We start from the raw sequence: 22763 nt of genomic DNA, 5'->3' as shown, positions 1-22763 counted from the left end.
CACTCTGTTTATAGATTTAGCTTGCCCGGTGCCTTCAACAGCAAATTTGTATCCTTCAAGAAAAGAAGCGGCACTCCAGGACTTGTATGAAGAAGATGTCACTCTTTATTCATCAATCTACATTTCGGTTTTATGGAAAAAAACGTCATCAGGTATTCCTGATGACGTTTTTTTCCATAAAACCGAAACGTAGATTGATGAATAAAGAGTGACATCTTGTTAATACAAGTCCTGGAGTGCCGCCTTTTTTCTTGAAGTGTATATAGTCGGGAAAGACCACATTGAAAAGGCAATTGCCGCAGTTCCCCCCATCACAAATAGCGGCCGGATTGAATACCCCACTTAGAGGTAGGTAGGCCTTGCAGTAAGCATTGATAGGTGCTATCTGTTGCATAAATGCCTATCCAGATTGCTAAGGTTCTTGGTGGACTGTATGATATTGTCACCCAGCTATGTTGGCAATGGGATAGGTGGATATGTAGGTGAAGAAAGAGGGAAAATAGAGAGGTTGTTTATGTTGTACAGATAGGATGTAATAGATAGAAAAACTTATGAAGGTTATGTAGGCGGTTCCAGAATTTGAAAAGCTGTGATGAAGAGGGAACACATGAAGGTTTGGAGGCTGGAGGAGAAGCTATAGCTTGGCAGACATTAGACTATGTGCAAACGTCATATATGTCAACAATTTCCCTTGAACTCCCAAACTATTTAGTGTATACGATGTCCTCATCTAGCTGGGCCTTGGCGCGCCATTTGGAAGGCCCGCCTTTGAATGTGGCGCACATGCGCCTGAGACATTCACGCACCCCATTCGTGGCAATGGATGCACGAGCGCGTCAGCCACCAGAAATGTATCGCTGCCGCACTAGCTGTGGATGGCTCCATCTGTATCATCAGTGGCCACATCCAGGTTTTGGCGATTGGCGATATCATTAGATTGAGCTGCATTTATGACCAACCTGAAGGTGCATCGAAATTGTGCACATCATTAAAAAATATCATCTAATGTGTACCCAGTCACGGATTGGCTGAGAGCTTTCTCTCAGCCAATCAGAGGGCCACCCAGTGTTTTTAAATGTATTTTTTTTTAATTATGCCAACACCGCTAACCTCCGTCATCCACCACTCCTCCTACACAGCGCTGCGCTACACTGATGCCCACTGCCAGCATTCCCACCGCCCACTCTCTGAACCTGACACCTGCTGCCCGCTGATTGCTCATGCAATTTGATAAATATTATGTGCAGTACATAATATCTATTGACACGACATTCGACCGTCGGGCCTGCGCTTCGCTTTGGGTGACCCATTTGACGTGCATACAATCCTTTGATTTTTCGCACAGATGCGGTTGCTGATTATCAAGTTATCTAGTGATCAGGATATTGGCAATGGAAATATATATATATATATATATATTTATATTTAGCAATGTTACATTTTAGGTTCCTATATGAAACCAAAAGAACAAAAAAATGGGTGTGGGCAGCGCTGGTATAAGTGCTGTTACTGTGCAATTTTGGGCAAAGAAGATAAAAAAAAAAAATGGAAGATTGGTAGATCTATCACAGTTTTAATACATTTGCTAAAATATAAAGCCAGAAATTAAGGCTAAAAACAATTGACAATAATGAATGAAAACAATAAAATTGTCATCTCACCGAACCGGACCACATGGAGGTAAGTCCCAAATGTCCAGGGCGTGTGCACTGATGTCACACACTTGTTGGTGGGGGTGGAAAAGGAATGTCCGGATTATGGTGCTGGTATGTTACCAAACTGCAATATGGAGGGAGGGCACAGAGATGTAGATGCCAGGAGTGGCCCAAGATGGCACGAATAACCAACTCCTGTCGCCGGATGTTATAGGCGTGGTGTCCTCGACCTCTACTGTTGTTGCAGAAATATTTGTAATCCAGTTGGATGGGATAAGTGAAGGGTCAGTGACCTGGTGGTGGGTCTTCCGGGCAATAGATGAAACAATTTCCTCAGGGTGGTTCTCCTTAATAGGTGGTGGGTTGGTGAGGCAGAAATCCTGACCGGTTTCGCTGCTCCAGGCAGCTTTTATCCTTTGATAAAAGCTGCCTGGAGCAGCGAAACCGGTCAGGATTTCTGCCTCACCAACCCACCACCTATTAAGGAGAACCACCCTGAGGAAATTGTTTCATCTATTGCCCGGAAGACCCACCACCAGGTCACTGACCCTTCACTTATCCCATCCAACTGGATTACAAATATTTCTGCAACAACAGTAGAGGTCGAGGACACCACGCCTATAACATCCGGCGACAGGAGTTGGTTATTCGTGCCATCTTGGGCCACTCCTGGCATCTACATCTCTGTGCCCTCCCTCCATATTGCAGTTTGGTAACATACCAGCACCATAATCCGGACATTCCTTTTCCACCCCCACCAACAAGTGTGTGACATCAGTGCACACGCCCTGGACATTTGGGACTTCCTGGGCCTTACCTCCATGTGGTCCGGTTCGGTGAGATGACAATTTTATTGTTTTCATTCATTATTGTCAATTGTTTTTAGCCTTAATTTCTGGCTTTATATTTTAGCAAATGTATTAAAACTGTGATAGATCTACCAATCTTCCATTTTTTTTTTTTTTTTTATCTTCTTTGCCCAAAATTGCACAGTAACAGCACTTATACCAGCGCTGCCCACACCCATTTTTTTGTTCTTTTGTTTACCTTTTGTACAGGACTAACTACCCTGTCCCAGGGCAGCTGCTTAGAAAAACCGCTCAGTCAGGCGCACCTGACCCCGAAATCACCCTGTGTGATCCGGGTTCATTCCCTTCTTCTATTGTTTCCTATATGAAACCACAGAAAGGATGTCAGTGACGCAGACCTATACACATGGTGACTTGTGGCTCCCCAGATGTGTGGAACTGCAAGTCTTGTATGTCCATATCATCAGAACAGTCACTGGTGTTATGTACCTCTGATCAGCCTATCTAAGGAGTCTGATCTTGGCACTAAATACTTTTTATTGTTTTGTTTTCAATGGTAACAGATTTCTTCCAATTTTGTACTGAAATTGGCAGGTTTTCCTAGTATGGCAGAATTGCCATCTTTGTTGCTGGCGTATTGCACACAAGCTGTGCCTGAATTCTCCAAGCTGCCAGAAACATGTGTCCAAATCCTTTTTTCTTTCCTTTGACATGTCACAACTGGAAATGTCAAGGCTGCTCAGACAAGCTAATGAACGTTAATAACAGACTGCGGACTAATGTTGTGAAACACGGCATGAAAGATGACAAAGGTCAGGATGCATTTGTAGATTGTGCCTCACAGGAGGCCCAGGCACCAAACCGAACAATCACTTAACCAGTTCTCTGCATTTAATTTGTCAATTTGGCACAATACCTTCTCTGTTGTTGGTGGGGATTCTGTGTTCAGAACAGGCTGTAAATATCTTTCGGAATCCTAGTTTATTGTCCCCACACTAAGTCAGTACATTATTTTATATAACCCAGTTTACAACATCAAGGTTACTCCTAGATGAGTGAATTCCCATCTCAAGGCCGAAAGTTGGTTTTCAGTAGTGAAAGGAAAACTAAATATAAAATAAACGTTTGTCTGATTTGAAGTTTTTCCATTGCCGTATGTATAATGGGGGCAGTGTGTGCTTTGCACATGGGCCCCTGAGTCCCAGGGGGGCCCACATCACGCTCACTGCACCCATGTTGGTAATACTTACCCTCTGGAGTCCTGCAGGAGTGCTCTAGTGCTCAGACTCCAGAGCGTGGGGGAGGTTCGGGCATGCACAGGGTTGTCAGAGCACTAGATCGCTTGGACCCTACTGCTCCTGGCAAAGAGGAGGGGTCCAGGCCGCGGAGGTTGCACACAGGCCTCCTCTCTTAAGACGCCCCAGAGTTTTACCTATTAGCAGAGCATTATATAAACATTTCCATGCAATGAAATAAAACTAGCACTGTATACAGATAACTTTGGACTATGCATCAGACTGAGAAATCGGGCAAAATGACGTGTTTTAGATCCGATGCATGGCCCCTTGCAAATCAGATCAGAGCCCCTAGATCGCAAGTGCTGCATGTAGGTTCTGCTCCGCAACGCATCCTGGGACTGCATGCGTTATATTGCAAGCGATCCTGCCACCCGGGAAGGCCCCGGCAGTTTAAGGTGGATCTTGTGCAACTTCTCTGAGGGGAGAAGTCGCACAAGTATATTTTCTTATCTACCACAAACAGCTTTATGTTTGTCTATTCTCCAGACTCCTTTGTTTTAGTTGTTTTTTATTTTTTTTTGCATTTACCTATATTGGTCACAATATTTTATCTATAAATGTTATTAAATACACCCTAGGGCCATCCATCCTCTAGTCACAGAAGCAGATTAACCAGAGCTGATATGTAATGTATAACATTTGTGTAGTTATTATAGATCTAATAATATACTACAAAAGAGAAGAACAAACAAAATGTTCCGGAAGATCTGTGCCCCTTATGATTTGGAGGAAAGCAAGAGTCATGCTGCTGAGACATATTGATATCCTGTTTCTGTGCCAGAGATCTGTATCCGCCAGCGCAGGCAATATGTGCCTATGAGCCTGGCCGTAGGAAATCGGAGGTGCACAAGGGAATAGTGATCACCTCATGGATATTAATGAACTGGAAAGCTAATCAAAGGACACTGTCATTTCCACTAGTCATGCATACCTCCTAGGGATCAATGTATTCTGGCGGGGCCTGTGTAGGTGAGGGGATGGGGACTGTTTTCCAACTTGCTGAACACTCCCATGCTAACTATTCATGTACTTTTCTCCTTGCAGAATATTAATGTTCCCCTTGCTGGCTCCTTCTTTAAATAAAATCTTTCCAATCTTTATATAAACCCACATCTTCCTCTAGCTTTTCCAGAGCTTTGGTTCCCCTTCATGCATAACACTTAGCTGTATAAGGTGGCATAATGGACCGACTTACCATTCAGCATGCCAATGGGGGCAACAGAGCCTCATCGCTACTAGATGGGCTTGGGCATGAGCAATAGCCCTGACTGTTCATTAGTATTAAAGGAAGTATGGGTCAGCACCGTGGTCACACAGTTCCCATAGGAACCATGCAGATTTTTACAGTATGTGCTTTCTTTTATCCAGCAACACACGGCCCGTGTCGATATCACCGGCCGTCGTGGTGCCGGCATTGGTTGGCCGGGAAGTGTTGGGGGTTGGGCTGGACATGCTGGATTGAGTAGCATGGCCCTTGTTCGATAGCCCAAACCACACCTGGCATAAACTGATGGACAATAGAAAGAGCAACAGGGATTACTTGTTCAAATCAGATCTGTATGAAATATTTGGCTGATATAGACATATGTTGAAGGTCTCGCAGATATTCGGGAAAGATCTGATCTGGAATACATAACTAGCCAACGTGACTACTATTCTACTGTTCTTATACTCTTTGTGTGCTTGTTATGGTATACCCACTTAGTTTGACATGACTTTTTTGTCCTATGTGCAGGTTCTCAAGAGAGGACAGTAAAGAGGTTTGATGCCGATGGAGTCAGTCACTACACAGCGCTGCTTCTGAGTAAAGATGGGAGCAAGTTGTATGTAGGGGCACGGGAGGCCCTCTTCTCACTGAACAGCACAAACTTTAAGCCAATCTCAAGTGTAGGTACTTTTATTTTATTTATTTTTTTAATGGAGAGACAAAGAAATCCTTTGGCTCGTCTCAGAGTAATGCTGTGATTTCCTCTTTCCAGTTGATGTGGGAAGCAGAGCCTCAGGTTAAGAAGAATTGTGTGTTCAAGGGAAAAAATGATCAGGTATGTCTAAATATATCTCGCCTGCTACTCAGCTTTGCACAGATGCACAGCCACTGCTACGATCCTATGTGGCTCCTATTTTGAGTCCAGGAGAAAGCCTAGGGGCAGGTGCATGGACACAACTTGATCTTGATCTGTTTCTGAATCTATATTTTGCAGGCTTGGGTGTTGCTGTGCCAGTCAGTCCTGTACAGAATAGTGTTGGGGCTATTTCTGATTTTGGGAGGAGTTGGGGGGTAGTTAACAAGATTGGCAGTCTTGGCGTAGCAACTCTCCTGCTACAGTGGACACCGTATATTGGAGAAGTCCTAAATCCTCTGTCTTAAAGGAAGAAGAAAATTAAAAACACAAATTTCAAATAAACGTTACTACACTTGGATAGGAGGTGTGCGAAGCGAAGACATATATAGGTTAGGTATGGGAGGTTTATAATAGAAGGGAGGAGAGACATGCAGAATATGGGAGAGTTTTTGGTATTAAATGGAGGCGAAAGGTGGGACACGAATTTGGGTATAACATAAATGGGAGATTAATTGGGGTGTAAGGTAGGCTAATGGTGGGAGAGGAATTTGAGAGTTATGGGGCTTGCACACAGGGTGGTTTTAGGGCATTTTCAAAGTGATCTGACTAGATGGAGGTAAAAGAAAAAGTTAATAACCGATGTTAGGCCGATATCTTACTACCATCGATTGCTGACCTTGAGTAAGAGGCTTGCTCAGAGCTATCTAATTAGCCCCAATAAGCTGGTGTGTGCTGCGGCTTAATGGGGATTTGTTTTGCCTAAAGCGGGCAAAGCAAAATCCTGGCAAGCAGACCAGTTTTCAGCAGAAAACGGTGCTACGACCATGCAAAACCACACCGGTTTCACTGAATTTGTATGTGTTGGCAGCAAAACAGTTATTTTATTGGTTGATCCAATGGGAAAACCCGATTACAAACATTGTGAAAAACAGTCATTTTTTGCTTCTTATGTTTTTACCGGGGATAATTGGATACCCCTCTTTGTGTGAAAGTAAGTGACAAAACTTGAATCCTTTATATTGTTTCAGAGAGAATGTCAGAATTACATAAAGAGTCTCCTGCAGCTGAACAGCACACACCTGTACCCCTGTGGAACATATGCATTCAGCCCGAACTGCTCCTTCATTGTAAGTGCTCCTTATTATCAGTATTACACGGCGGTCACACCCAGTCTGGGATCGGTTATTGATGTCATAGTTTATACTCCTTTCAATAGTCTTGGTGAGCGTACCAATCCATACTTGTAGTGGAAAATGTTTTTAGTAATTTCCTCCCCTATAGATTTAATTTTTTTTCTTCTTCTTCTTCTTGCAACATAATGTATTCTTGGATATAATTATATATTATAGCATTAGCCATAAAACATTCCTCTTCCTATTGTGGTTACATGCCTAGCCTTATTATATTTTATTAATACTATGGGAACAAAAAAAAAAATTCCCACGTTTTAATTTTGGGCTGGGAAAAAGTTAATTTTATTACGTGGATTCTGGCAATGATGAAGGCTGTATATGGGCGAGCAGTGCCATCAGTTTACCTCCTAACAATAACCTCTCACAATAACATGGCAATTTGCTCGACAAGCCTCCGGGTTGTATAATTGAGTTTCCTAATACGTTATTTGTGTGAGGAGCTTCATTGAGTGCACTGGGGTAATTTCGCAATGTTCTGTTTTATGTATGTAGTCCAAAGGCAGAAACCTGTGTGTGTATATAGAATGAGTCTGTTGTTATTGATGTGACTTTATTGTATGGTATTATCATCCCAGTGTGTTCATAACCCACAATTTGCAATCCGTGTCTATACCACACCTTTCAAACATATATACTTTACCATTGAACTGTACACCTGCGACAGGTAACCCTCTTATTACAAGAAAACCAGTATGTACGTTGTTAACCAACATTTCTGTGCAGCAGCTGAAAAATCCACTTGCTTGTGTAATGCATACCTTCAGATTATTAACTATACCAATATTTATACACATGCCAACTGCTCCTGACTAAAGCGCTAAATAGGATTGTCTATGCACAGATGTACTGATGCCCACGGATGCCCATGCAAATGTGTAATCATTGTAAACAGGCGCACACACACAAACAAATTGTGCCTGGCTGCCCACCCGCTTCATTGTTTCCTGCAGTGAAAACGATCATAGCAGCAAAACGACAGGGAAACATTATACTGACACAGGCAGCTGTGCCAAAGCCCAGCAATAATGGGGGGACAACTGGAAAAGCAGAGGTTTTACCATCCTTACCATTTCCTGCAGGATCTAAAATCTCAACAAGTAGTATAAGGTGCAGACTGATTTTATGGGTGCAATCCCAAAATCCGGAATGTGGAAGTGCTTTGTACAAAGCAGACTATAAGGTTGGCTGAAAATAAAATGCCCACATAGTTAGTAAATGACCTAAAGATTCTGACAGAAAACCAGAGGACATCTGTACAAAAACAGGCAATGATGTGTAATATTTTGTCCTAGTTTGCTATCTGTAACATTTTTGTGTAAGGTAAATCTCATGTGTGACCTCCTTCAACAAATAAATAACGGGGTTTTTTGCTTTTAATTATAGAAAATCCATGATTTTACTTTCGAAAGAGACTCTAATGGGAACATAACATTGGAAGATGGAAAGTATAGAATTCCTTTTGATCCAGTATACAAGTCCCCCACAATCATGGTTGGTGAGTACTGCCACATGCAAAACAGTATGTATAAGTTTTATATTTTTTTTCCTGGTTTTTAGTACTCATCCAATTTTATCTTTCTACTAGATGGGGACATGTATGGTGGCACTGTCACCACCTTCCAAGCAAATGATCCCATCATTTTCAAGAGTCAAGACAGCAAGATTTCTCTGAAGACTGAAAAATCTTTGAACTGGCTCCAAGGTTGGCCTTTTGATTTCCTCCTTTTGATAAAGCAGAATGTGGCTTTTGACATATAGTATGGGACATCTTTGAAGTGTACATATTTGGCTGTAATGTTGAAACCATTTGAGACTTCTGCTCCAGCAGTGCATGATGGGATGTCTTCATTAACTAGCATTAATTCCTTAGCTTATAAACCAGATCATTGCATAGAGTGTAGAAGGAACAGACATTACATTTTATTACCTTTGAAGATAATTGGACTGAATTGATATAATTTCACTAAGTAACCGAGTAGGAGTGTTTTGAGATTGCTCAGTATGGGTAGTTTCTAGAATGCAAATAAGGGCATTGCTGGAGCATTAATCAGCCTGGGATATGTGTTTTTGTTGGCATTGTCATTAACTGTGCAGTGTACCTGCTATTAACCTCATGTTATGATGCATTGTCATTGCAGACCCAGATTTTGTTGGCTTAGCTCATATAGAAGAGAGTCTTCCTAAAGGAAACCCTGTAGGCGACGACGATAAAATATATTTCTTCTTCACGGAGACCGGGAATGAGCTGGGAAATTATTATGACAACCCTTTGGTTTCTCGTATTGCCCGAGTGTGCAAGGTGAGGAAAATACATATTCCTCTGCCAGGGTGTAGCAGTCAGTCCTTATAATCAGAGAGTGTTACGAAGTTGGCATCATTCATTAATGTTCCCTTTTTTTTACATTTTTATCGGAGCCATGATTTTGTTTATATCACTATATTCTCCCTACTCCCCAGGGCGACCTTGGCGGGGAGCGTGTCCTGCAGAAGAAGTGGACTACGTTCCTGAAGGCAACACTTCTGTGTACTCGCCCAGAAGATGGTTTTCCCTTTAATGTGCTCAAGGACATGTTTGTGCTCACGCCAGGCGAGGAACATTGGAAGAATACCATTTTTTATGGAGTCTTTACTTCCCAGTGGTATGTAAAATGTTATCCGTGCTCACCCTATGTGCGGTGCTGTGACCTGGCCAAGTACACATTTCTATCAGTCACTAGAGACAGGTTGAATGTCTTGGTTTCGGCACCTTGGTTGCCGGGTTGATGGGTTGAGATCATTTTAATTAAAGGCAGTTGGAATAAACAAGGAACATGCCTAATGTTTCCTGTAGTGCTGAAATGTACAATAAGTCCGTGTTGGAACTGTAGGTGTGCAAATTATAGCGGACCATTTCTCTTATGTAAATGTACCTTTCTCTCCAGGAATAACGGAGGTGTTGGTAGCTCTGCGGTGTGTGTCTTCTCCATGAATGACGTACAGAAAGCCTTCAATGGCCTCTACAAGGAAGTGAATCGGGAGACTCGGCAGTGGAGCACATACACCCATTCTATTCCAGAGCCACGACCTGGAGCTGTAAGTACTGACACTGCCTGGAAATCTCAGAAATAACTGCTAACCTGGAAAAATGGATTCCTTCAGTGCTGGGTGCTACTGTAACTGTACTGAAATCTATCTGTTCTTCTGCCAGCAGAAATTCATTCAAACCAGATATGTTCTGGCTTTTGTCATGTATTCTAATGGTGCCTGATACAACAGTTGACTCCTGAAAGTCCTGTATCAAGGTTTTTTGTGGTTTACGTGAGAGCAATTCTCACGTCAGTCACGGTTACTTTTTGCTGTTCACATACAGTACTTGGCACTTTCTTGTTCTAATATGTGTTATTACTGCCCTCTAGTGGAAAAAGTGTAGAAAATGTGTATCCAATTATGATGTTACTTCTGTAGCACCCAGCACACCAACACCAGTCTTTAAGACGTATAAGGGCCTATTTACTAAGCCTTTCATGAAGATGGAGTGGACCGAGATAAAGGACCAGTCAATTAACTGCCATGTCACTAGGGTGGCCTATCTCGGGATCGGCAGGATCCTGGGATTTGGCCCCCAAAACGCTGGGATTTCAATCCCGGGATTGGAGTTTTCAATTTCGGGATTAGACTGCGCATGCACAGGCTAATGTCGGGCAACGCAGATGCTGCCCGGTTTCTCACGTCCCCGGCAGTGCGGCTCTGCACAGCGTGAAGAGGTCAGAGGTCATTCTGCAGAGGCCGCCTCGTTCTGGGCATGCTGCCCTCCTGCCACATTCCATTGCGGTCATGCCCAGCTCCAGGAAAACAGCCCACCTACCCAGCTTCCGGAAGCATCGCTCGCCTCCTGGCTGCACTGCACATGTGAGTAAATATGCGGGGTGGCCTTTTTTTTATTAGGGAAGCCAATCCCGGGATTGAGCATTTTTCAATCCCGGGATTGAAAAAATGCCCTGGGATTGGTTCCCCTACATGTCACAGGCTGTTTGGACAATTACAGTTAAAAGCTGGTTGGTTAGTACAGTATCTCCATCCAAGGCTTAATAATAGTCCCTATAGTTCCACAGCATCTGGTGTGCCCCAGGTTGCATACATATGCTGTTGAATTTGGGGCTACTACATAGGGGCTGCAATAGAGTTATTATGAATGGATAAATGTATGTTTGTTAAACAAATCCTTTATTCAAGTGGATTTGTTTGTTTTTATCCCCACAGTGCATTACCAACAAAGCAAGGAGCATGAAAATAAATTCCTCACTCCAAATGCCTGACCGCGTGTTAAACTTCATCAAAGATCATTTCCTGATGGACAGTCCTGTGCGGAGCCAACCACTGCTCCTGCAGACACAGATACGCTATGAGCAGATCAGTGTGCAGAGAGTCAGAGGTCTGAGGAATACCTATGATGTCATGTTCTTGGGAACAGGTAATGGGACTATAAAGTTGTACAGGCAAATATTTTCCAAGTTATTAGGTCTCTATGGGGTGCAATAATGGGAGACATTTTCTAAGAGTTCTTATCACTTATGGTAAAAATGTTATTTAACCCTTGAGCGCCATTGTTGCTGTGAGTTATCCTCAAATGCCAGCATTGCTCACAGCGACTGTTCTTTTAGTATTAATAAATACAAATACAACTGAGTCAATGAGTTGAAGTTCAGTTACATATTGCCCTGCAAACTAGCAGTGCTTGCACTGTCTTTCCCTGCGGGCGATGGCAACCCGTGGGGCCGCGCATAGCAGTCACCTGGGGCTATACACATGGAGCGATCGGTGCTCCATTTCTAAGCGAACTAGTCAGCCACCTCCATAGTGATGAGTATTACATAATAACAGTACAAATAATGTGGCTTATTCGACAGAAGTGTGTGTGTATAGTTATAGAGGCAAATGTTGGGGCCCACATGCACCCGAGTTTGCATGATGACACACAATTAATTGTTAATTTGCTGCTCATATCCCGGCAGCAATGTGCAGAATCTGAACAAGGTATAGGCTGTGCAAAGTGAGGGATAGAACTGCTCCTGATAATGGCACCTCTTATTGTAGGCTTCTGTTACAGAGTACATTAAAATTGCTAGGGGTTAGCCAAAACACACTCAGAATGTTCCAGAAAACAGCTGGTGCTGTCACTGACCGGAACAATTTTTTTTTATGCACATGTGTGAAACAAACTAAAACCCTATATTGTGTGCGAGAAATACAATAAAAGTTAAAGCTAGTATGTTAGTTTATATGTGTGTATATATAACGTTACTTTGTATGTTATTCAATGTCTTCTACTCTTTATATTTCTAAGAATGTTTAAGGACCACTACATTGTAGTCTGCTCTGTAAATAGATTTACAATGACAAAAAGCTGTAATATACTCTAATGTACATGTGCAAGATGGTACAAGAATCCTTGCTCATTATGCTTATCATATTCTCTGTTAATAAGTCTTATTTAATGTCACTGCAAGTCATTTTTGAAGCGATCACTGATAACAGCAGACAATAGATGGCAATTATATTTAATGGTCATTTAAAAGCAGATCACAAGGAGAAGTGGCAGTGCTGCTACTAATGTCTGAATTTGCAGATGGCAGGATACAACACACAGCTTACTAAGTACTAATGTCTTAATTTGCAGATGACGGGAGACTACACAAGGCTGTCATTGTAAACCATAAAGTCCACATTATTGAAGAGATCAAATTATTCCCAAGTGCTGAGCCAGTACAGGAGCTGTTGCTTGATCACAGCAAGGTAAGAGCACATCTTAATCGGTGGCTATACATTTCTGTACACAATAACCCTGTATTGTACACGGTTATTTAGTACATTTCACAGTGGTCCATTGATTCTGACAAACATGACATGTGCATCTCTGGCCTGTTCTGTCTCGTCACTATAGGTGGCACACTGGGTGTCTTATTCTAATACTGAGAGGTGATTCTGCAGCACAGTGTGTAGTTTGTGCATGTGTGGTGTTGATCAGGTCTAGAAATGTGTACTCTCCAACTGGAGAACCACAAATTCCAGCAGTTTCTTTTTGCCTTAGTAGCACTAGTTTTGCAACAGAATTGTAGGCCCTTCACAAAGTAATGCACTGGAGCCCCTACCCACCCATCAATCCACGTTCATCCATACAGTAAATGACTGATTGGTGGATAACTCCAGCCATCCACCAATCTGCATTCTGACAGTGAGTCACTGTCTGGTTGCAGACTGGGCGGCAGGAAAATGCAGCCTGCTCACTCTGTGGTATTCACAATCAGAGCAGTTGGATGACATCCTCTACCTGCCTCCCAAGAAGAATGCCTCTGCCCTGTAGACACACTCATTGACTGATGTAGTCTATCGTTTAATCTAAGTATATAAGGTAGTTTTATAGTAGAATGGAAAGTTTTATTGTTGTGCAGCCCCAAAGTCTGTTTTGAAATTTGTCAGATTTGTGTCACATTCTGTTTTGTGGACCCAGAGCAATTTCCTGTCACATGAGATCACAGAGCAATGACCACATGTCACATGTGTTCCCAGAGCAAATCAAGGAAAATACATTTGATTGCTAATACTGTGATTATTATGTTGTCAATTATAGGGTCTAGTTTATGCCTCGTCAAACTCCATGGTGACACAAGTTCCTGTGTCCAACTGTAGTATGCACACCAGCTGTGGAGAGTGCATCCTTTCACGTGATCCCTATTGTGCATGGAGCAAGAAAAGCTGTCGTAGTATCCACCACCACCACGCGCACGACCCGAGCTCCCAGTGAGTGTGCTTCACTTCTACTGCTAGCAAGCCTTGGGGGAGGCTGTACAGACAGTAGACTTATTGCTCTGTTCCTGTGTTTCAGACAATGGCTCCAAGATGTAGAAAATGCAAACACTGAACTGTGCCAGCAGGTCAACAATACAGATCCTAGTGGGCGGAGTCCTGTCACACGTGGTAAGTTCTGGAACAGGTTAAATGATCACATGCCTGCGGGGGTAATGGACATCCTGGGGGATTTATTACCCAAAATGCCTGCACCAACGCCGCATTATGCTTATTGTAATCTTATAAGTCTAAGTTTTTAATTATTTCTCTGTGGTTTTCTACTTGATGTTGTTCTGTATTTTTTGGACAGTGGGCCAGATGTATTAAGCCTTAACAAGAGATAAATGCAAGGGTGATAAAGAGAGATAAATGTCCAGCCAATCACCTCCTAACTGCCATGTTACAGGCTGTGTTTGAAAAAAGTCAGTTAGGAGCTGATTGGCTGGATGTTTATCTCGCTTTATCACCCTTGCATTATCTCTTGTTAAGGCTTAATACATCTACCCCAATGTATCATGTTTGAGATGTCTGTAAAGCAGCATGGAGTCCTGCTGGAAAAGAACACTATATAAATGGGATGGTTCCTGACCGGAACCATCTCATTAACAGAAGTAGAATCTAAGAAAATGTTGTTGCAAAATAAGTAATAATTGACTGTTTCTGTTCTTTCCACTTAAGCACCAGAGTGTAAGAAGATTGTGCTGAAAACGAACAATGCTACTACTTTGCCATGCAATTTACTATCCAACTTGGCCTCTCGACAGTGGCTCCACAATGGGAAACTCATAGACTCTTCTTATTTCGTTTTGGAAATGGGAGACCTTATCCTAGTAAGCAGCCCAGAGAGGCTTGGAACCTATGAATGCTGGTCAGTAGAGGAGAATTTCAAGAAGCTGATGGTCAAGTATTGTGTGGCGGCAGATGGCATTCTAAAGACGACAACCCAAAGGGCTGAAACGGAAATGGTTTTTCACCAAGTTAGTTCTATTGACAAGATTGTCAATTCTTCCAAATTTGTGTCCTCTACTGGAAGTCATTCTGCAACGCTGCTTGGGAAATCTTACTGGAATGAGTTTTTAATAATGTCCACTCTTTTCGGGGTAGTAGTGATCGTTCTAGTTTTGTTCATCTTGTTTAGACACCGGAAAGGGATGAAGTCTATTTTGAAGCCAGTAGATCATTCCGACAAGCAAGCCAAGAAGCCACGTAAAAATGGAAAACCCGCAGAAACTTTGCCGTTGAACGGAACGAGTGCTCCGGTTCCACAAGCTGATCATAAAGGTTATCAGACTCTGAATGACAACTATATAATCAGCACTCCTGTTCATGATCCTTTGCTTGCTAGTAAACTTGTATCAGAGTCTGAGAAAAGGCCTCTAAATGTAAAAGACACTTTTGTAGAGGTATCTCCAGCATGTCAGAGACCCAGAGTAAGGCTGGGCTCAGAAATAAGAGATTCAGTGGTATGAGAAACTGTGGGATAAGATCAGCATTCCTGGACTTACAAGCCACTAAGGGACCATAAGAGACTACTCAACATGGCTTTGTGTTCCTCAAATATTTTGTATGTGTGCATGCTACTTGGATTATGAAGATGGTCAACATTTGATTGTCAACCCAGGCTACCTATATCCACGGATAGCTTCTATGTGCAGAGAGTATAAAAGTGTACATTCTGGAAATAAAACATCATCATCATCACATGTTACAGCCATCATCATGGTATCAAAACCCAGAAGAGCAAATCGTTCTAAAGAAGCACATTTCCATTGCATATGCCATCCAGTAAAGTGTGCGATGACCATCTTTTGCATCATTTACACACGGTGAGTAGAGAGTTGTGGTACTGGTGGCGTTCCTGCACAATCGGTGGCCTTCAGTCTCTGCCGTAGAGATAAGGAGGAAGCAAGCACAAAATAAGTTCCTAAACTTCTTGACAATGCTGGGTAAAAATATTAAGGGTATCAGTGGAGATGTTGCAGATCACGGATAAGACTTGTATATGCCTTTTCAGGCCCAAGACAAATGGACGTACAGTATGTGTCTGCCTTTTTCTGGCCCAAGACAAATGGACGTACAGTATGTGTCTGCAACACGTTTTTTCTAAAGAAGAAGCACAATTAGAATGTCACAAGGGTGTTTGGTATTTAGTTCAGTCACTTACTTGCAGATGGTAACATTGAACAGCACATCAACCAAACTGAGGTACAATGAACCTTTTAATGTTCAGAAGATTTAGCAAATCATTGCCACGTGGCACAAAATACCATCTCATGGACACTTCTATTGCATATACTGCTGATGATCATTTAGATTCAAAAACATTTTTCGTCTCAAACCAATTTTTTTTTTTTTTTTTTTATTGTTTTCTTTTTTTGTACTGTGTTGCTTTCTTTAAGATAATGTGAAGCCAGGAATTGGTGTTAATGATGCCTACAACCAGCTATAATCTGCCTAATGTGTAAGAGGTGTAAACAAGTTTTTTTTTTTTTTCCTTTAATTTATAAGTCATATAAATTACAGCAATTGGTTCTTTGAGCTGTAAATACTGTACATGGACTTTTTTTGTTTTTAGTGTGTAATGGGATTTTTCTTTTCATTTGTTAAAGAATGTGTGTATGTATGTATAAGATGTGTTCTGTTCTATAAATGGATATCTCCAGTATGTTTTGTAAATGCATTGTACATGGTTTCTACAAGCGGTTAGTGTGGAAGAGAAAGCACTGTTCTATGTACGTCAGATACTACGGTTAGCATCTGCCCTTAGAGCTTTTCTAGTGCCTTCATATAATGAGCCTCAGTTAACACATACAGACATGGGATACATCCCACACTCATTGCTACCACTGCATTCTCTCATATTGTATCCTGTAATGCTTTGAAGACTGTTATGAAAAATTGAGTATTACCACTCTGCTAATAGGAAATACTGAGTGTTATGCGGCAAGCACAGGCTCTGCACTGTTAGAGCACATTCAATTTACCCCCTGTTATACAGAAAAAATGCGCAGACTAATCTGCGTAGTAGTTCCCGGGCCTCAGGTGTTTCGCTGGGTGCAGGCTGTGCACACTACTGCCATTATTACACAGCCAGGACATTTGTATTAAAGATGAGGCATAAATGCTCAGTGTGTTGGGTTATATTGTGTATGAAGCAAAGGAGACCGTACCAAAATGCCCAGTGTACAACTGTGTAAGTGGGTGAGCGGTATCGCAATGGTTTCTAGCCCACAATGCAGGTCGCTACCTAGTGGTACATGTTTCTGGTCTCTGCGCAGGGATAGTAAGTACCAAGTACAGCAACAGTTTGAATATGGCAGCGGAGCATTGTTGGAGGGAAATTGTTATAGGTGTTGGAGAAAACTACTGCAGAACAATCAATGGGGCAGATGTATTAAGCCTTAACAAGAGATAAATGCAAGGGTGATAAAGAGAGATAACGTCCAGCCAATCACATCCCAACTGCCATGTTACAGGCTGTGTTTGAAAAAGTCAGTAAGGAGCTGATTGGCTGGACATTTATCTTTATCACCCTTGCAGTTATCTCTTGTTAAGGCTTAATACATCTGCCCCTATGTGTCTTGGAATGAATGTACAGTATTAAATAAGTAACCTCTTAGATAAAGCCCATCATCATGCAACAAAAGTGAATTGTAGCTAAAACTGAAGGTACTGACACAAATGTTCATATACTACCTGTTGTGTAAATGTTATCAGTTCTACTTTGCTGTGAACCAGACAAAAGGGTTTAGTGTGTACAATGAGTTGACACTACACTCTGCATGACAGGGACCTAATGGTACTACAATGAATAAAGAGGACCACTTGGAACTTAGACACAAGTTGACGAGGCAGCCAGAAGGAGGACTCTACCGTACCACAATGCATGCCTGGCAATGCCCCACCCGTTGTAAATATTAATGTCCAGCTTTTCTGTGCCAAACCCATTGTTAATGTAGCTGTGTCCTGTAGAACAAAGTCTGCTTCCCCATTGTGATCTCCCTGTATGTATATTGTTTTTTTATTACAGCACTTTATTTTTAATAAAACGTGGAAAATAAGTATTTCTATGTCTCACTGTATTTGTGTGTACATGAGGGGTGCGTGTATGTGGGGGCTGTGTTTTTGAAGAAAATGTATTTCTATATAATACCTGTTTGGTTTAATGACTTTTGTAAGCTTTGAACATACACAAAGGTACAATCAATAGTAAAAGGAAAAAAGGCAGCGCAGAGGAATGTCTGCTGGATGAAAGTTCCTTATTTGTTGATTGTACAGTATAATTAAACATCATAAAATTGTGTGTGTATAATATATATATATATATATTACACACACACACACACACACACACAATCAATGTGCCTTCATTTTAACAGTTGTCAGTGGTGACAAGGGGACACCAGTTCCCAGCTGTGTTGTCCCTCAGCAAGAGGATAGGTATGGAATGCTGATAGGTATGGAATGAATAGGTCAGAAGGGGTTCCAACCTATTCGGTGCTGGCTGTTTTATTTTCGGCATGTTGACTATTCCGACCTGCCGAAAACCAGGTGGATTGACAGAATAGCTGTTAATCCACCTGCTTTTGATGGAAACACAGCCAAAACCGGAAGGTTTTGCCCATGTTTCCGGCAATCTCAATCTGACATAAAAAGATGTCAGAGGAGGACGGCACTGGGTGAGCAGCAGCATCTTACACAACGCTGTCCTTCTTCCCGCCGCCTCCTGCTGCACTCACCTGTCCCGCTGCCAGGCAGATCATCGAATGAGAGCAGATCACCCGTCCCAACTCCCACTGCCTCCCGGGAAATTGTTCTGCCAATGCGCACACCTGGTCCCCGCGCAGGGCCGGGTGAGTATCAATCAGCGGCCAAATCAGACATCCAGATTTGGCCGCTGCATTGAATAATAGATGTCCGATCCATTCCGTCAAAAGAATTTCGGAATGGATCCGGCATCAATTGAATATACCCCATAGGTCAGTGGTTCCTAAACTTTCTTGAATCACGGCACCCTATAGTTATAGCATTGTTTCAAGGCACCCCAAATCCAAATGTTTCTTGTTGATAAATTAAGCATAATTTACTTAATTTTATATATTTTCCTTAACTGCCTCATGTTCAGTTACAGTATGTGGTGGTGGACATAGTTTTGGTTCTAATTGTCTGTATAATTTATGATTGGCAGCCACCAGCACAGGTTTATCTTTCACTTTGAGCAAAAATAATTTGTTTTGGGCACCAACCCAAGGCACCCCTGGGAACCACTGCCATAGGTCATTGGTAGAATGGAGAGCGCAAATATATGCTATATGTTTTGCCGACGGTAAAGGTGTAAAAGGTGATGTGTTCTAGAGGGTGTTCTAGGTGAGTGGGAAGCCATGTGACTAGTTCTGTTGCAAATGTGGAGTCAGTGAATAGTTTTGCAGGACAGATTGCAAGGAGGAAAGACTGGTGACCGGCAGGTCAGTGTGGATGAGAGTCTTAGTAACCGTCAAGGAGAAAAATGGTAAAAATAGGCGTGATGTGAAAATGGAGATGGCAGAATTGAGGAACTGGATATGGGACAAGGTCACAGATGAAGCCTGTGCAGCATATAAGCCATGGTATAGACAAGAGCATGTCCTTACCAACTGTTAGAGAAACTGGAGGATGCATTGAAAGTTGAAAAGCTTACTATTTGCTTATATTAAGCTTGTGGTAGAATTCTAACAACCATATGAATATGGCAAAAAGGCAGTCTATCTTTCCTACTCGGCCTCAAGGTAAAGACGTGTCCTCAGCATAAATGTAGCAAAATGGCAAAGGGGTCAAGGACCAATAAGTCTCCTTTCAGTTCAGACAAGAGTAGGTCATCCTTTGATAGAGTGGAGAAGGATGTAAAGGGTCAGAACCACACAAGTCCAGCTATTGCAGTCTAGTCTAAGGATTCTAGCTGTACTTTTCAGTGCTGAGCTCTTTTAGTAGTAGTAGTAGTAGTAGTTTGTTTATTTGTTTATTTATAAGGCGCCACAAAGTGTCCTCAGCACCATACATAGCAAACAATAAAACAAATTACATGGTAACATACAGGGTGTGTTGATAAAATACAGCATAAATAGGGGTATAGCTGGTAGAACTAAAATCAGCATCAGTTCTGAAGTAGGTGTCGAAATTGTCAAGGAGACTGAAGATGAAGTAGAGGAAAGGAAGAACAGGGCAGGAGCGCTGGTGAGGTAAAGAGGTAGGGTGAGTACGTGAGGAAGGAGGGTCCTACTCATAAGAGTTAACAGACTAAAAGGAGGTGGGTGGATGAACGAATAACAATAGGATAAGTAGGAACATATGGAGGGGTAGGGTAGACAGGATAGGAGGAGCGAAAGGCTAGTCGGAAGAAGTGGGTTTTGAGGGAGCGCTTGAAGGATGTAAGGGAATCAGAAAGCCTGATGGGTGGCGGGACGTTGTTCCAGTGCAGGGGGGCACGGGAGTGGGAGGAGGTGATTAGGTGAGAGGTCAGGCGGCGGAGCGAAGAGGACGGGAAGGAGTGTGGATAGAGATCAGTGAAGAGAGGTAAGGAGCGGTGGAGGATGAGAGCCTTGTAGGTGGTGGTGAGGAGTTTAAAGAGAACTTGGAAAGGAATGGGTAGACAGAGGGGGGAGGCGGAGGTAGAGCGACGGGAGCGGAAGATGAGCCTAGCAGCGGTGATGAGAGAGCACGAATGTGGGGGGTGAAAGAGAGGGAGGAGTCAATGATGACACAGAGGCAGCACGTTTGGTCGGTGGATGTGATCTCTGTTTAACCAATGCTGATGGAGATAGTGGGAGAAGAGGGGATGGAAGATTAGAAGTTCAGTTTTAGCCATGTTTAGTTTCAGGAAGCGTTGGGTCATCCAGGCTGAGATGGCCGTGAGGCATTCGGAGACCTTGGACAGGAGTGATGGGGATAGGTCAGGGGAGGAGAGATAGATTAGGGTATCATCAGCATAAAGGTGGTAATGGAAGCCGTAGGACAGTGGACAGGAAACCCGGTCCTCATTACCCCACACAGTGCATGTTTTGCTGGTAACCGAGCAGGTGCACAGGTGTACTAATTACGCACAGACACATTTTATAAGGTCTACAGGTGGAGTTAATTATTTCCCTTGTGATTCTGTGAGGAGAGAAAGGGGTTGAGAGACCTGCACCATAAATTTAATGATAATATTTTCTTCTTTATTATGGGTGGTTTAGATGCCCGCCTGACAGGAATTTTTATCCAAATATAGTTCCTGACCTGCTAGGGTGCCGCCCCCTGATTTAATGTTTAAGCAATGTGAACAAAGAAAAAGAAAAGAAATCAGTTTCAATGGGACGCACTCCTCACCCACAGTGTCTCTTTAAGACTTTTTATAAAAACATACCTAGAACTAGGTGTATATTTTATTAGTGTGTGTTAACACGTTGACCTAACAGGCCATCATTCATATTGTAGGTTCTCAATTTTATTAATTGTATGCAACCTTTGTATATAAGTTCCCTTTACAAGGGATTATGAGTAGCGAAAGACCTAGGTGGAAGCCTTGAAAAAGCTACTGAGCGAAATGCGCATCCACTCTGTGAATCTGTAGCAACTTTAAATTCGTGTTCATTTGTCTGTCTGTTTGGTGTATGATATTCTGTGTAAAATAGCCCAGCTCTACCGCGTACCACACACTGGTGCGGCAGCGCACGCCAACCAAGGAAACTCAGTCTCCGACGATAGGCGAAAGAGAAACTGACAGTGTGACTGCACACTGTGGCAGACAGCTGCCGCCGCAGCACGCGGTGTGGGATACTACGGGTGTGCATCCAATACGGAGCACACATCACTAGCATTATCTTATTGTCTGACAAACACAGAAGTGTCAGTCCTGAGAGCGCGGTTCAGTGTGACAAACAACCGCGACTCTCTGTATCCCGTTACCCCACGGCTATTGTTTAGAAGATGTGGAGGCATTTAAATATCTCAAATTGATGCCTGTTTTTTAGGAACCAGTATTTAGAGAAGAGGGCAAATGTTACTGCTACCCTAAAATTTCAATAAACTGCCACTCGCCCTGTGTATCACCCTATGTGTAGGCAGTGTGAAAAAACATTGCTTAAACACTTTCAATATAGGATCCAATCTCTGGATTGCCCCATGTGTACGCAAAATGCGACCATAATATCGACACTTATACTGAGCAAGACGTTGGAAACAGGAGAGCACGGTGTAGCTCGTATATAAATATAACCCTTTATAACCCTCTCAAGTCGTCTTGCTAGTGAATTGGGTCAGACTGACTAGTGTGCACATTGAAGGGGAATTAATCACAAAGCAGACGCAACTGCTAATATAAGCATAACAACATCAATCTATACACTGTTTTATGGACTCTGCATAAATATATAATATGCAACTACAGGGGTAAATATATGGAATAATATGCCAAAATACTGTTAAGACCACCTGCAGTTGAGGAAGATCCAACTTCGTGATCTCCTTGTGTGTATGCAAGGGCGTTGCATCTAAATCCCAATACGTGAAACATCTTTGAGAATAAACTCATTTATGAATTGTTATATGTGTATTTAGATGTATCCTTGTCCGTGTGTGTATCCCTGAGAAGAGCAATACCCTCGTATTATTAAACCAATATCTTCATCTGTGCGCACGTACACCAGTGACCCTCACACATTGTGCGTACTTTCATGGGAAACATTTGATCTGAAGCATTAAATATAAGGGAGCGCCAGGCTAAACGGCAAGCACTCCTTCATTTGACATTTAAGATCCACTACTGTACTTTATGATAGTAGACTAATTCTAATGCATCCAGAGAACTGACATCCTACACACTGGGGTGAAAGTATAATACACACCGTGAGGCAGAATAAGTACACTTGTGTAGAAGCAAGAGGATGTACATACAAATTGTATCAAT

General features: G+C 42.4%; 1 protein-coding gene across 6 annotated transcripts in view; it reads left to right on the top strand.

The window, feature by feature from the left end:
- SEMA4B (semaphorin 4B) overlaps window positions 1–17907 on the top strand; it is a 254134-nt gene extending 236227 nt beyond the window's left edge. For all 6 annotated transcript variants that reach the window (XM_083184137.1, XM_083184138.1, XM_083184136.1 and 3 more), the window contains 13 exons: window positions 5498–5649; window positions 5742–5804; window positions 6854–6952; window positions 8402–8513; window positions 8604–8720; window positions 9157–9317; window positions 9476–9657; window positions 9940–10090; window positions 11258–11468; window positions 12675–12790; window positions 13626–13795; window positions 13881–13972; window positions 14522–17907. In XM_083184137.1, the coding sequence (XP_083040263.1) occupies window positions 5498–5649; window positions 5742–5804; window positions 6854–6952; window positions 8402–8513; window positions 8604–8720; window positions 9157–9317; window positions 9476–9657; window positions 9940–10090; window positions 11258–11468; window positions 12675–12790; window positions 13626–13795; window positions 13881–13972; window positions 14522–15312 (2417 nt within the window). In that variant the 3' untranslated portion in view covers window positions 15313–17907. The remainder of the gene's footprint in view (window positions 1–5497; window positions 5650–5741; window positions 5805–6853; window positions 6953–8401; window positions 8514–8603; window positions 8721–9156; window positions 9318–9475; window positions 9658–9939; window positions 10091–11257; window positions 11469–12674; window positions 12791–13625; window positions 13796–13880; window positions 13973–14521) is intronic.
- The last annotated feature ends 4856 nt before the right edge of the window (window positions 17908–22763 follow it).

Source organism: Crinia signifera, chromosome 4 (assembly GCF_055691185.1).
Source record: "Crinia signifera chromosome 4, ASM5569118v1, whole genome shotgun sequence".
Taxonomy (NCBI): Eukaryota; Metazoa; Chordata; class Amphibia; order Anura; family Myobatrachidae; genus Crinia; species Crinia signifera.
Note: the sequence above shows the minus strand (reverse complement) of the source record. Positions and strands in the feature narration are given on the sequence as shown.